General features: G+C 44.6%; 1 protein-coding gene across 1 annotated transcript in view; it reads right to left on the bottom strand.

Moving 5' to 3' along the window:
• Window positions 1-16,305, bottom strand: part of ttll7 (tubulin tyrosine ligase-like family, member 7) — a 323,437-nt gene that overhangs the window by 113,470 nt on the left and 193,662 nt on the right. Inside the window, exons 10-11 of the mRNA XM_068036341.1 lie at window positions 7,904-8,062; window positions 5,695-5,789 (exon numbers count right to left, since the gene is read on the bottom strand). Coding sequence (XP_067892442.1) covers window positions 5,695-5,789; window positions 7,904-8,062 — 254 coding nt within the window. The remainder of the gene's footprint in view (window positions 1-5,694; window positions 5,790-7,903; window positions 8,063-16,305) is intronic.

The raw sequence follows: 16,305 nt of genomic DNA, 5'->3' as shown, positions 1-16,305 counted from the left end.
CTAAAGGTGATGATCCCATGAACACAAGTACCTCACCAGCATGCCCCATCTTCAGACATTGGTCTAAATCATGAGTGTTGGCAGCATCTTGAACATAGCAGGGCAGCCCAGTCTAGAGCAATCTCTCTTCACTGGATGTCCACACACTGATGAACTTTCCAGCAAAGGTCAGGGATCAAGAATGAGACTGGGACCAATTATAAAAAGGATGCAGTGTTGGCATCCTTCCATCTACGAAAGGCACTGGAAAAGGTTTAACATCTCCAAAAGATTCACAGGGACGATACCAGAACTGAGAGGATATAATTGTCAGGAACAGGTTGGGGCTCTGTGCTCCAGAAAGGAGAAGATTGAGGGGTGATTTGATAGAGGTTTTTCAGGTTATGAAAGGGTTTGACAGGTTAGACATTGAGAAGCTGTTTCCACTTGTAAGGGAGACCAAAACTAACAACAATAAATATGATTGGCATTATTAATAGGGGCATATGTACAAGGGCAAGGAGATTATGTTAAACTTGTAAAAAACACTGGTTCAGCCTCAACTGGAGTACTGCATCCAGTTCTGGGTGCCACATTTAAGGAAAGAAGTGAAGACATTGGAGAGAGTGTAGAAAAGATTCACGAGAATGGTTCCAGGGATGAAGAACTTCATTTATGAAGATAGATTGGAGAAGTTGGGACTGTTTTCCTTGGAGAAGAGCAGGTTGAGAGGAGACTTGATAGAGTGGATACCGGGAGGATATTTCCTCTTGTGGGGGAGACTAGAACCAGGGGACACAGATTAAGAATAAGAGGTCTCCCTTTTAAGACGGAGTTGAGGAGAATTTTTTTTTCAAAGGGTTGTTAGTCTGTGGAATTCTCTTCCTCAGAAAGCAGTGGAGGCTGGGTCATCGAATTTATTCAAGGCTGAATTAGATTTTTGAGCGACAGGAGAGTCAAGGGTTATGGGGGGGCAGACAGGATAGTGGAATTGAGACCACACCCAGATAGCCACAATCTTACCAAATGGTTTATTCAAGCAGGCTTGAAGGGCCGAATGGCCTACTCCTCTTCTTATGTTCCTAGAGGTATTCAAAATCATGAGGGGTCTGGACAGAGTAGATAGGAAAAAACTGTTCCCACTTGTGAAAGGATCATGAACGAGAGGGAATAGATTTAAGATAGTTGGCTTAAAAAGAAATGGTGACATGAGGAAAATCTTTTTCACACAGCGTGTGGTTAGGATCTGGAATGCACTGCCTGAGAGTGTGGTGGATGCAGATTCATACGAGGTATTCAAAAAGGATAGTTATCTGACAAGGAAGAATGTGCAGGGCTATGGGGAGAAGACAGGGGAATGGCAGTAGGTAAATTGCTCATCCGGAGAGCTGGTACAGAGGCAATGGGCCAAATGGCCTCCTTCTGTGCTGTAACAATTCTGTGATTCTGTGAAGATAGTCACTAATAAATCCAATATAGACCAACTGCAGTACACCAACCATGCCCCTGGCTGAGGTCAGCTGACACAGTGGCTGATGTCTTCTGGTAGTCAGCTGTACTCAGAATTAAACAGGCCTGGGTTCAAGCCCCATTCCAGAGACTTCAGCACAAAAATCTAGGCTGATGTGCTACTGAGGAAATGTGGTGCTGTTGTTTGGCCATGTTAAACTGAGGCCCTGTTGGCTCTCTCAGGTGGATATAAAAGATCCATAGCACTGTCGTGAAGAGGAGCAGTGGAGTTATCCAAAATTTAGCCCTCATTCAACATCATTGAAAAGAACAGATTACTGGTCATTATCACATTGCTGTTTGTGGGAGCTTGCTGTGCACAAATTGGCTTCCACATTTCCTATATTACTACAGTGACAATGCTTCAAAAGTACCTCATTGGCTATAAAGTGTTTTGGGATGTCCCGAGGTTGTGAAAGGCGCTACAGAAATGCAGGTCTTTCCTTCTTTTCAGTAACACATTAACTTTTACCAATTGAGCCACAGAGAAATGTAAATATTTAATGGGCCAGTGGACAGATTTATGGCAGGACATGGCTTTTGTTAGCCAGTAAGCTCCTGATCCCAGTGGGATGAATTTCAGAAGCCATTTTCCCACATTTAGCAAAGGAAAATGAAAGGGTGAACCTTCCTGAAATGCAGGTTCCATTCCGACATTCCCCAAACACTATTTGAAGACATTTCAAGTTGTGCATCAGAGATGTATGAAAAAAAGTATGGTAAAACAATTTTTTTTTATTCGTTCATGGGAAGTGGGCATCCTTGGCTAGGCCAGCATTTATTGCCCATCCCTAATTGCCCTTGAGAAGGTGGTGGTGAGCTGTCTTCTTGAACTGCTGCAGTCCATGTGGTGTAGGTACACCCACAGTGCTGTTAGGGAGGGAGTTCCAAGATTTTGACCCAGCGACAGTGAAGGAACAGCAATATAGTTCCAAGTCAGAATGGTGTGTGACTTGGAGGGGAACTTGCAGGTGGTGGTGTTCCCATGCATCTGCTGCCCTTGTCCTTCTAAGTGGTAAAGGTCATGGGTTTGGAAGGTGCTGTCGAAGGAGTCTTGGTGAGTTGCTGCAGTACATCTTGTAGATGGTAGACACTGCTGCCACTGTGCATCAATGGTGGAGGGAGTGAATGTTTGTGGACGGGGTGCCAATCAAGCAGGCTGCTTCATCCTGGATGGTGTTGAGCTTCTTCAGTGTTGTTGGAGCTGCACACATCTGAAGCAGTCATGTATTATCCACCAACTCTGTAATCCTAAACAGTTTGGCTTTCTGCTAAATAAAAGACAGCAGAGTGTATGGGATATGGATCAGACTCCAAGTGGAGAGTATTCAATCACACTCCTGGCTTGTGCCTTGCAGTTTGGTGGGCAGGCATTGGAGAGACAGGAGGTGAGTTACTCGCTGCAGAATTCCCAGCCTGCTCTTGTAGCCACAGCATTTATGTGGCTGGTCCAGTTCAGTTTCTGGCCAATGATGAGCCCCAGGATGTTGATAGTGGGGGATTCAGCAATCGTAATGCCATTGAACATCAAGAGGAGATTGTTAGATTCTCTCTTGTATGAGATGGTCATTGCCTGGCACTTGTGTGGTGCGAATGTAACTTTCCACTTATCAGCCCAAGCCTGAATGTTGTCCAGATTTTGCTGTAGTTGAGAGATGACTAAAAGCTTGACCAAAATGGTGTGTTTTAAGAGAGGGAAATTAAAAGTTGGAGGAGCTTAGTTAGGGTATTGCAGACAATCAGGGCTAATAGCCTGGCCACTGATGGTGAGACAAAGGAAAAGAGGATTCACAAGGGTCAGAGTCAGGAGAATGGAGAATGCAGTGAGGGGAAAGGGTGGGTTGTACGATATAGGAGGATGCAGAGATAGGGAGAGGTGAGGCCCCATGGAGTGATTTAAATACAAGCAAGAGAACTCTGAAGTTGGGGCATTAGGGTACAGGAAGTCAATGCACGTCAATGAATGGTGTGTGGGACTTGGTGGCTGCTCAGGAAGAACAAATGTAAGAGCTGGGATGACACATCACTGTGACAACATCAGGGGTGAATCAGGAGGTTTCATACAAAGCTAGTACTTCAGGGAAACAGGTCTGAAGCAGTCATGTATTATCCATCAATTCTGTAATCCTAAACAGTTTGGCTTTCTGCTAAAAACAAAAGAGAGCAGAGCGTATGGGATGTGGTTCAGACTTCATATCTGTCTGTTTAGTTTCTCATCAATTACGCTGAATCCCGCAACAGACAGCAGGCTGCCTTTCATCCCTCCCAATTTTATTGTGGAATGTGAAAAGAGAATTGACTGTGGGCCATTGTATCCACGGCTTATGATAATAACCCACATATGATATCAGCATAAATGAGCAAAGTCTTTCTTGTGGAAATATATCACCACAGGGAGCTTAATGCATTCTGTCTAGCGTTTTTGAGTGTGAGACAGCACATCCAATCAAACTGTTCAAATATCAGGGGGGCAGAATTAAAAATCAGGATTTTAGGAATGGAATTTCGGAACACCTGTTTTCCACAGGCACATAATAGATTCCTGGAAATGTTTGGCGATGATATTTTAAATGGAATCATGTGACAATTTGATGTGGTTCCAGTGCAAGAACAGAATGAGAGAGGGAGTCGAGCTATTAAAAAAAAACGGGGGAGGTTTTTTGGGGGTCGAATGGCCTTTTCTTGTACCGCACTAATGGCATGATGATCTGGGAGACAAAACCCTGAGGTGCAATACTGCTATCAGTGGCTGGAGGGTGTAACTACAATGTTACAAGATTACATAGGTTAGCTTCCATTATAAATGTAGGCATGGGAATTCATCATGAGAAAGATTAACATAAAAATGTGAAATATGACAACTAAGAGTAAGGGTTTGCAACCGGGAAGGGCACACGAACAAAAATGTTTTTGATATATGAGTAGTTAATATTCCCTGGAGTTACACCCTCAGCAGGTTTGAGAATAAGGCCATTCTCTCTCTCTTTTTATCCATTCTCTGCTCTCTTCACATTGCTTTCTCTCCTTCTCTTGTTCTATCTTTCTGTTTTCTATGGTCTCTCCTTAAATCACCTATTTTCTTTCTCTGTTTTCTTTTTCGGTAGGAGGGTGGGGGATGGACAGACTAAGGAGCCGCCAATGGCCGGCTACATTTGGGGTGAGTGTGGCAAGGGAAATGGCGCCACAAAACCCCCACCATGTCTGCTTCCCACCATCCTCTCAGTCCCATTGTGTCGCCTATTGCTTCACCTTCCCACGAGTAATTCTCCTGAGTATCAGCACTCTTGCATTCTTGCCTCTGAGTCAAAGTTTCTGTTCAAGTCTCACTCCCATGCTTGAGTACAAAAACCAAGGCTGACACTCCAGTACAGTACTGAGTGAGTGCTGTACTGTCAGAGAGGCTGTCTTCCAGATGTGATGTTAAACCAAGGTTCCATCTGCCCGCTAGGGTGGATGTAAAAGATCCCAGGGCACAATTTTAAAGAAGACCAGGGGAATTCTCCCCAGTGTCCTGACCAATATTTATCACTCAATCAATATCACAAAAACAGATTATCTGGTCATTATCACGTTGCTGTTTGTGGGAGCTTGCTGTGTGCAAATTGGCTGCTGCGTTTCCTACATTACAGCAGTGGCTACACTTTAAAAGTACTTCATTGGCTATAAAGTGCTTTGAGATGTTGGTGGTTGTGAAAAGTGCTGTATAAATGCAAGTTTTTCTTTCTTTCCTCTTCTATCATACCCTCACTCCCATCACTACCTATTACACTTCCAACAACCCGCTCAAACATTTCACCCTCCCCTCCTCTTGCTCAGCTGTCACTCAGCTTGCTCGTACCTCACCATTCATTATGCCTCCAATCCTATTTGCTCCTCCCAGGATTGGTAGTGAGAGGCTGAAGCCCATTAACCTTAATCAGTTTCCATCCTCCTCTTCCCTCATACTTTACCTGCCCATTGGTTTCCCTCAAAAAATGTTCTGGCCGCTTCTAAAATTCAACTTGATGTTATAAAAAAAGAAATCAAATTAGAATGAGGAAGTAAACTGTCTCTCTGCCTTTCTATTTGTGTCTTTCATGCTGCTTCCGACCCTGAGGTATTAGAAATGAGAATTTTTGGCTCAAATCTAAGTCAATAGCATTCAACTTTTCTGTCAACTCCACAGTTGAGGCAATTAACCAACTTCAAATTTTAATTTTAACTTACCGTACATTAAGCAGCTTCAGTGCATGGACTAGCACTCCTTTTTTGACTTCAAAGTCTATCTTTTGGTCCGTTCCAAAGCTAGGAGCACGATTAATCTAGGAAAGATGAAAAGAAAATACTTCAAAGCATTTTTGGAAAATAACACTTGAATATTTCAATCAGCATGCTTGAAAAGGTTCATTCACCAAATTGCTTTGGTCAGTCTGATCACACAATCCCCCATCACCATATGTAAGAGACCCTAAACAAGATGATTGAGAAATCCTAATGGGTAGAGTCTTGGTTTGCCTGGATCACTCTCTCTCTATTGGGACACACCCACCTATCCCAGTTCAGAAATACTCTGCAGCATTTTGAGGGACAGGGCTACATCTCAGAACTAAACAACAACTTCTTACATTTATATAGCACCTTTAAAATAGTAAAAATCCCATGGGGCTTCATAGGAGCAATTATCATTCAAAATTTGACACCAAGCCATATAAGGAGATATTAGAACTGTCTTGAAGGAGGAGCGGGAAAGAGGTTTAGGGAGGGAATTCCAGAGTTTAGAGCCGAGGCATCTAAAGACACGGCCGCCAATGGTGGAACAATGAAAATCGGGGGCACGCAAGAAGCCAAAATTGCGGTCTTGAGCATTGTAGAACTGGAGGAAGTTATAGATATAGGGAGGGGAGAGCTTATGCAGGGATTTGAAAACAAGGATGAGCATTTTAAACTTGAGCCATTGCTCAACCAGGGTGCAATTTAAGTCAACACGTTACAGGTTGATGAGTGAGCGGGGACCTGGCATGAGTTAGGTTTTAGACAGCAGAGTTTTGGATGGGCTCAAGTTTACAGAAGGTGCAAGTTGGGAGGTTGGCCAGAAGACCATTGGAATGGTCGTGTCTCGAGGTAACAATGGCTTGGATGACTTAAATAAAGATTCTGGGGGTTTACTCTATTTCAAGAATATTGTTTTTGTTCTGTACATCTGAGTACAGATAAGCGAGATTCAGTTCATCTTTCCATTGAAACCTACCGTCTATCCATCATGTCATCTAAATTCCCCTTGAATGATTACAGAGTGGCTATTTCCAGCTAGGAGTGCTTCTTCCTTGTATTAGTTTGCACCTATTTCCTCTTGCCCTAAGGTAATAGTTTAATTTGAAACATTGCTCCAGACCAGCCTTTACTATCTCACTTATTTGGCTAGATTTTCACCTTCCCTACCTGGGCAGCAGTCTATAGTGCATTGACTGTACGCACATTATAGAACCCGCCTGCGTGTAAAATAAACCCAATCCAAATCAGCGTTCTCTAAAGGGCGAGTGATGCGCCTCGCCAGATTACCAACCGTCAGTAAAGATGATCTACCTCGTTACTTGTTCACCTTACAAGAGAGTAGGTTAAGGGGAGACTTAATAAAGGTGATCACAACCATGATGGGTTTTGATAGAGTAAATAAGGAGAAACTGTTTCCAGTGGCAGAAGGGTCAGTAACCAGAGGACACAGATCAGAAGGTCCTCGGCTCACTTCTGTGATTCTCAATTTTCCAATCTATGTTCCATGCAGGCCTGGCCCTTTGTTGGAAGTGTGAGATGGTAAATCTCCCCCGAATGCCTCCATGCCACTACTCAAGAAAGAACAGGTCCTGGTGTTTTCCCTCACATTCATCCCTCAACTAATACTATCAAAATACTAATTGATGTTTGTTGGTACGGGTATTGTGCACTGTCAGAGTTTCCATGTTTCAGATAAAACATGAAACTGAATCTGCCTGCCCTCACAAGTCGATGCCAACATAACAGACATGACACTGCAATTGTGGAAAGTTTGAGATCATGTGTATCACGTCAATGCCAACATCTTTTCTCTCTCATCACCAAAGGAAGTGCACTCAGGTAATCCCCCAATTTGTGATTTGTTATATTCTCGCATTTTCCTTGACTAATTGCATTTATGGACTGATGTTGGCTCCTTTGTCGTTGGGCATACTGTAATGTCACAGGGATAATCATTGACTATCTCTCTATGCTGGAAAGTTATGGACGAATTTCCTCTCCCAGTCCACTGGAATTGGAAGGATTTGTTGGATGTAAGTTGTGGCTCAGTTATAGCACACTCCCCTCTGATCAGATCATTGTGTTTTTTAAATCCCAACTCAGAGAGTTGAGCACAAAATCTATGTTGACACACCAGCGGAGTACTGAGGGACTGAACACTCACCTCCAGGAGCCATGGTTTCAGCTTCCTGTCCAAAATAATGTCAAAGCCGAGAACTTCGAAACAGACACTGTTGCCCCCTGGGTGCTGGCCAGGTCGGCACATGCGATAGGCGTGCAGGACGTGAGGCTCCGCCACAATCAGCGTCTTTACAACTAGGTCCTGTGAGAGAAAAATGTTCCATTAAAGAAAGAAATTGCATTTATATAGCAACCTCAGGACATCCCAAAGTGCTCTGCACCAATGAGGCACTTTTGAAGTTAGTCACTGTTGTAGGAAACACAGTAGCCTAAATTTACACACAGCAAGCTCCCACAAACAGCAATCTGATAATGACCAGATCATCTGTTTTAATGATGTTGGTTGAGGGATATTGTCCAGGACACTAGGGAGAAGTCCCCTGGTCTTCTTTAAAATAGTGGCCTTGGGATCTTTTACATCCACCAGAGTGGACAGACGGGGCCTTGATTTAATATCTCATCTGAAACACAGCACCGTCAGCAGTCCCTCAGTACTCCACTGGAGTGTCAGCTTAGATCTTGTGCTCAACTCTCCAAAGTGGGACTTTAATCACAAAACCATCTAATTCAGAAGTGGCCAGGCTATCACTGAACCACAACTAGACAAGGTCAAGGAGGAGATGTTTCAGGAACAGACTGGATACATTCCAAACAAGGGTGAAAGGTAAGGGAAGCAAAGCCAGAGCTCCCTGGATGATGAGGGAGATAAAGAATATGATGAAGCAAAAAAAGAGGGTGTATGATGCATGTCAGGTGAATTCTTCAAGCAAGAACCAGGCCAAATACAATAAGTTGAGAGGGGAAGTGAAGAGGAAAATAAGAGGCAAAGAGAGAATATGAGAAAAGAATGGCAGTTAACATAAAAGGTAACCCCAAAAATCTTCTACCGGCATGTAAGTAGTAAGCAGGTAATAAGAGGCGGGTGGGACCTATTAGGGACAAAGAAGATGATATATGCTTCGAGGTGCAGGGCAAGGCTAGAATACTTAATGAGTACCTTGCATCAGTGTTTACTAAGGAAGAGTATGCTGACATACAGGAGAAACAGAGTTGTTAGAGGTAACGGATGGGGTGAAAATTGATTGGCAGGGCGTATTGGAAAGCCTGGCTATGGTTAGAATGGATAAGTCACCTGGTCCAGATGGCTTGCATCCCAGCTTGCTAAAGGAAGTAGGGATGGAGATAGCGGAAGGGCTTGCCATAATCTTTCAATCGTCCCTGGATAAGGGTGAGGTGCCAGAGGATTGGTGAATGGCAAATGCGACACACTTATTCAAGAAAGGGTGTAAAGACATTTCTAGCAACATCAGTGGTGGGTAAAGTTTTAAAAACAATAATCAACGAAAGAATTAACAGGCACTTGCAGGTTTGAGGTAATTAAGCAGAGCCAGTATGGATTTGTAAAAGGCAGATTGACCGGAATTTTACGCCACGCCCAGCAGGTCGGATGGTGGCATGGGGGCGGCGTAAAATTGAGCAGCAGGCTCCGGGAGGCCTACCTGCCCCGATTCCGCCTCCGAACAAGTTTACGGAAGTCCGGCGGGGGGTGGGGGGAGAAACGGCCTGCCCGCCTGAGGCCAATCAAGACCCTTAAGTGGCCACTTAACGGCCCTCACCCGCCTCCACGGGTATTTCAGCTGCCGGCCTTTCCGTGCCCCGGGGGAGCATGGCAGTCGGGCACAAGGTGCCCAATTGAGGGCCGCCCCCGCCTCCCAACCCACCCCCAGGATCCAAGACGCCCCCACTCCCCCCAAACGACCACCCTAGCCTCAATAGGGCACTACCGATCCCCCTGGTGAGGCAACCCAAACTTACGCACTCTCTCGGTTCCATGGTGTTGGCTGGGCTGCAGTCCCAGCAGTGGCCACCGCTTCCGGTGGCGCTGCTGGGACTAAGAGCTGCCGGCCCACTGATTGGCCGGCAGCTCACTGAGGCGGGACCTCCTCTCTCAAGTAGGTGGAAGTCCCGCCTCGGGACATTTAAAGCCTGGGGACCCATAAAATACAGGACGGATCCCCAGGCTGGGCAGAAGTGGGTTTGTCACTGACATTTATGTCAGAGTCTGGCTCCCGTCCGCCCACTCGAAAATTCCGGTCATTGTGTTTGACTAATCTAATTGAAGTAACAGAGATGATTGATGAAGGGAAGCAATGGATGATAAGGATTTTTTTAAAGTGTTTGACAAAGTATCGCATAAAATACTCCAGTTGGGGCCTAACCAGAGTGGGGCGGCACAGTGGCGCAGTGGTTAGCACCGCAGTCTCACAGCTCCAGGGACCCGGGTTCGATTCTGGGTACTGCCTGTGTGGAGTTTGCAAGTTCTCCCTGTGTCTGCGTGGGTTTTCTCCGGGTGCTCCGGTTTCCTCCCACAAGCCAAAAGACTTGCAGGTTGATAGGTAAATTGGCCATTATAAATTGTCACCAGTATAGGTAGGTGGTAGGGAAATATAGGGACAGGTGGGGATGTTTGTTGGGAATATGGGATTAGTGTAGGATTAGTATAAATGGGTGGTTGATGTTCGGCACAGACTCGGTGGGCCGAAGGGCCTGTTTCAGTGCTGTATCTCTAATCTAATCTAAAAAAGGCTGGTTACCAAAACTGAGGATCATGGAATGGGAGAATCAGTGTCCAATTGGATAAAAAAAATTGGCTTAAGGACAGAAAACAGCAAGTTGCAGTAAATAGTTAGTTTTCAGACTGGGGGCTAGTAAACAGTGGTGTTCTCCAAGGGTCAGTGCTGGGACCACTGCTTTTTTTTTGCTATATATAAATGATTTGGATATTGGCATAATGAATAGAATCTCAAAATTTGCCAATGATACCAAACTTGGAGGTGTAACAAGCAGTAAGGATGACACTAATCAATTGCAACAGAACATAGATAGGCTAGCAGAATGGACAGACTGGTGGCAGGTGGAATTTAATACAGAAAATTGTGAGGTATTGCATTTTGCCATTAGGGAAAGGCAATATAGACTTAATGGCACAGTTCGAAAGAATGTGCAAGGACAGAGGGACCTGGGGGCGGGAGGGGGGGGGGTCCATGTACATAGATCTTTGATGGTTTCAGGACATATTGAGACAGTAGTTAATAAAGTATATGGGATCTTGGGCATCATAAATAAAGGTATAGAGTACAAAAGCAGGAAAGTTATGCTGAATCTTTATAAAGCTCTGGTTAGGCCCCAACTGGAGTACTGCGTCCAGTTCTGCTCACCACACCTTCGGCAGGATGTCAGAGAGTCATAGAGTCATTATCGCACAGAGGGGGCCATTCAGCCCATGAGGCCCATGCTGGTTTTCTGTAATCGTCCTTGAGAGGATGCAGAGGAAATTTAACAGAATGGTTTCAGGAATGGGGGATTTTAGTTAAAAGGTTAGGTTGGAGAAGCTGAGGTTGTTCTCCTTGGAGCAAAGGAGATTGAGAGGAGATCTGTTAGAGGTGTACAAGATTGTAACAGGTTTAGATAAGGTAGACAAAGAAAAACTATTCTCATTAGTTGATGGTACAAGGACTAGGGGACACAGATTTAAGGTTTTGAACAAGAGATGCAGGGGGAATGTGAGAAAGAACTTTTTTACACAGCGAGTGGTAATGACCTGGAACTCACTGCCCACGAGGGTGGTGGAAGCAGAGACAATCAATGATTTCAAAAGGAAATTGGACGGGCACTTGAAATTAGAATAACATTCCAACTCAAAATCAGCATTACAAAATTGTTAAACTATTGATGCTTCTTCCAATATTTTTATTCATAATCACAAACTGCAATTATGTAAAACCCTTAGAAAAAGATTCCAAGGCCCTTCATAGAACCATAGAAAAATTACAGCACAGAAGGAGGCCATTCAACCCATCGTGTCTGCATTGGCTGAAAAACTAGCCACCCAATCTAATCCCACCTTCAAGCACCTGGTCTGTATCCTTGCAGGTTACAACAGTTCTGGTGCATGTCCAGGTACCTTTTAAATGAGTGGAGGGTTTCTACCTCCACCACTGATCTGGGCAGTGAATTCCAGACACCCACCACCCTCTGGGTGAAAAATCTTTTCCTCATGTCCCTCTAATCCTTCGACCAATCAGCTTAAATCTGTGCCCCCTGGTAATTGACCTCTCCGCTAGGGGAATCATGTCCTTCCTGTCTACTCTATCGAGGTGCCTCATAATTTTGTACACCTCATATTAAGTCGCCCCTTAGCTTCCTCTGTTCTAAGGAGCCAATCCAATCTTTCCTCATAACTGCAACTTCAGGCCCTGGCAACATTCTTGTAAATGAGAGGTGTGAGGAAAAAAAACTGAATGTAGGGCCAAACATCAACAACCTGCATTTGCCACGAGCTAGTTTAAACTATCTTGGCAAGGGGATGGGAACCTGAGCACAGTCTTCGACAGGACAATTTCAAGGCAGGGAATAGGAAGCAGAAAATTAGCGAACGACTCTGAAAGACAGAAGAGGCAAAGGTTAAAAAAAGTGTGCAGCACAGGAATTTGGCAGTGTTAAAGGGTATTTATTTAAATGCAAGGAGTATAGTAAATGAAGCCAATGAGCTGAGGGCACAGATAGACACATGGCATCACAATATCATTGCTATAACGGAAACTTGGCTCAGAGAGGGACAAGAATGGCAGCTCAACATCCCTAGATATAGAGTTTTCAGGCGGGATAGAGAGGGAGATAAAAAAAGGAGGGGGTGTAGCATTATTAGTTAAGGAATTAATACCAGCCTTGAGGAGGAATGATATGCTAAATGAATCATCAAACAAGGCCATATGGGTGGAGCTTAGAAATTAAAAAGAGGCAGCCACACTACTAGGAGTGTACTATACATCCCCAAATAGTGAGAGGGAGGTAGAAGAACAAATATGTAGGCAAATTTCTGAGTGCAACAACTATAGGGTGGTAATAGTTGGGGATTTCAACTATCCCAATATCAACTGGGATGCAAACAGTGCGAAGGGCACAGAGGGGACAAAATTCTTGAACTGCATTCAAGCGAACTTTTTTAGCAAGCACGTGACAAACCCAATGAGAGGGGGCGCAATTCTAGATTTAGTCTTCGGTAATGAAGCTGGGCAAGTGGATGAAGTAACAGCGGGGGACCATTTTGGAGATAGTGACCATTATACAGTAAGTATAATGTAAATAACAGTGTGAAATATTAGATATGATAAGCCTAATGAGAGATGAAGTACTGGAGCGTCTGACATTCTTGAAAGCAGATAAATCGCCAGGACCGGATGGATTGCATTCCAGATTGTTAAAGAAAGCCAGGGAGGAAATAATGGATGCGCTGAGGATCATCTTCAAATCCTCAATAGATACAGGAGAGGTACCAGATGATTGAAGGTCTGTGAATGTTATACCATTGTTTAAAAAGGGTGCAAGGGATAGGCCAAATAATTATAGGCCAGTCTGTCTGACCTCGGTGGTGGGCAAATTGTTAGAATCTATTCTGAGGGACAGGATAAACTGTCACTTAAAAAGGCACAGATTAATCAGGGATAGTCAGCATGGATTTGTTAAGGGAAGGTCATGTCTTACTAACTTAATTGAGTTTTTTGAGGAAGTAACAAGAAGGATTGATGAGGGTATTGTAGTGGATGTGGTCTACATGGACTTTAGTAAGGCATTTAACAAGGTCCCACATGGCAGACTGGTCAGTAAAATGAAAGTCCATGGGATACAGGGCAATGTGGCAGGTTGGATCCAGAATTGGCTCAGGGACAGGAAACAAAGAGTAGTAGTCGACAAATGTTTTTTGTGAATGGAAGGCTGTTTACAGTGGCGTTCCACAGGGCTCAGGGTTGGGTCCCTTGCTGTTTGTGGTCTATATTAATGATTTGGACTTAAATACTCCCACAGCCAAAGACTTGCAGGTTGATAGGTAAATTGGCCATTGTAAATTGCCCCTAGTGTAGGTAGGTGGTAGGAGAATGGTGGGGATGTGGTAGGGAATATGGGATTAATGTAGAATTAGTATCAATGGGTGGTTGTTGGTCGGCACAGACTTGGTGGGCCGAAGGGCCTGTTTCAGTGCTCTATCTCGCTATGACTCTATATTGGGAAATTTGCTGGTGACACAAAAATTGGTTATGTAGTTGATAGTGAAGAGGATAGTTGTGGACTCCAGAATGATATCAATGGTTTGGTTGAGTGGGTGGAAAAGTGGCAAATGGAATTCAATCCAGATAATTGTGAGGTAATGCATTTGGGGTGGGCAAATAAAGTGAGGGAATACACAATAAACGGGAGGATATTGAGAGGGGTAGAAGAAGTGAGAGACCTTGGAGTGCATGTCCACCGGTCCCTGAAGGTGGCAGGACAGATAGATAGAGTGGTGAAGAAGGCATATGGACAGCTTCCCTTTATTGGCCGAGGTATAGAATTCAAAAGCAGGGATGTAATACTGGAACTGTATAAAATGCTGGTTAGACCACAGTAGGAGTATTGCACACAGTTCTGGTCACCACATTACAGGAAGGACATAATTGCTCTGGAGAGAGTACAGAGAAGATTTACAAGAATGTTGCCAAGACTCGAAAGTTGCAGCTATGAAGAAAGATTGGATAGGCTAGGGTTGTTTTCCTTAGAACAGAGGAGGCTGAGGGGTGAATTAATTGAGGTGTACAAAATTATGAGGGGCCTAGATAGAGCAGACAGGAAGGACCTGTTTCCCCTAGCAGAGAGGTCAATTACCAGGGGGCACAGATTTAAGGTGATTGGTAGAAGGATTAGAGGAGGTTTAAAGGGGATCAAAGGGGTAAATTTTTCACACAAAGAATAGTGGGTATCTGGAATGAGCTGCCTGAGGAGGTGGTGGAGAGAGGAACAGTAGCGACATTTAAGAGGCATCTGGACAGGTACTTGAATGAGCAAGGCATAGAGGGATATGGAATTAATGCAGGCTGGTGGGATTAGTATCAATAGGCATTATGGTCGGCATGCACGCGGTGGGCCGAAGGGCCTGTTTCTATGCTGTACGACTCTATGACTCTATGATATGAGAAAAAACTTTTTGACCAGAGGGTGGTGGGTGTCTGGAATTCATTGTCAGGGACAGTGGTGGAGGCTGAAACCCTCAATTCATTTAAAAGGTACCTGGACATGCACCTGAAGTGCTGCAAGGCGATGGACCAGATGCTGGAAAGTGGGATTAGATTGGGTGGCTAGTTTCTATTCTTTTTTCTTCTTGGCCGGCACAGACACGATGGGCTGAATGGTCTCCTTCGGTGCCATAATTTTTCTACAGTTTTGTGGTTCTATGGTACCAGCCCCTTCAACAGAGAAAAAACGTCCCAAGACATTTCACAGCAATTATCAAACAAATTTTGACACTGAGCCATATTAGGAAATATTAGGACAGGTGGCCAAAGGCTTGGTTAAAGAGGTAGGTTTTAAGGAACATCTTAAAGGAGGGAAGAGAGAGGTGGAGAGGTTTAGAGAGGGAATTCCAGAGCTTTGGACCTCGGCAGCTGAAGGCACGGCTGCCAATGGTGGAATGATCAAAATCAGGGATGTGCAAGAGACCAAAATTGAAGAAATGCAGCGATCTCAGAGGATTGTAGGATGGGAGGAGGTGGCAGAGATCAGGAGGTCAGGCACTGATATCTAGATCAGTGGGGATCTGATTTCCTTTTCATTGTCAGATGCCAAGTCAAAGCTGACACCACCGCCACTACAAACCCAAAATTTCCGTGGACATTTCACATAGAGCAGAATGCCCCGGATTTAATCGTCAGTCCACGCTGAGTAGGCTGATCTAAGCTAGGGTCCCATAGAGACCCTTCGCAGTCCTGGGCTAGACAGAGATGGGGCCTGAGCAGGAAATACTTGGCCATGGTTTCTGCGCCTGAGGACAGGATTGGGCACAGCTACAACATAAGAAACAGGAGCAGGAGTGGGTCATATAGCCCCTTGAAATGCTCCGCCATTCAGTAAGATCATGACTGATCTTCTACCTCAACTGCACCTTCTCGTACTATCCTCATATCCCTTGATAGTGTCCAAAAGTCTATCGATCTCAGTCTTGAATATACTCAATGATTGAGCTTCCACAGCCCTCTGGGGTAGAGAATTCCAAAGATTCACAACCTCTGAATAAAGAGATTTCTCTTTATCTCAGCCCTAAATGGGTGACCCCTCATCCTGAGCCTATGACCCCTAGTTCTACACTCTCCAGCCAGGGGAAACAGTCTCTCGGTATCTACCCTGTCAAGCCCTCTCAGAACTTTATGCATTTCAATACTCCACAATCAAATGGCCTGTCTGTATTTACATGTGAAGGAGGCCATGTAGTCAAGGTGCTAGAACCCTGCCAGCAGTGGTGGAACCATACCTCAGCAATGCTCAATGTCTGGAAGAAGGGGATAAATCTGGGGGTTA

This window comes from Heterodontus francisci, chromosome 8, assembly GCF_036365525.1.
Source record: "Heterodontus francisci isolate sHetFra1 chromosome 8, sHetFra1.hap1, whole genome shotgun sequence".
In the NCBI taxonomy this organism is placed as follows: Eukaryota; Metazoa; Chordata; class Chondrichthyes; order Heterodontiformes; family Heterodontidae; genus Heterodontus; species Heterodontus francisci.
This window is presented reverse-complemented; position numbering and strand designations above follow the sequence as displayed.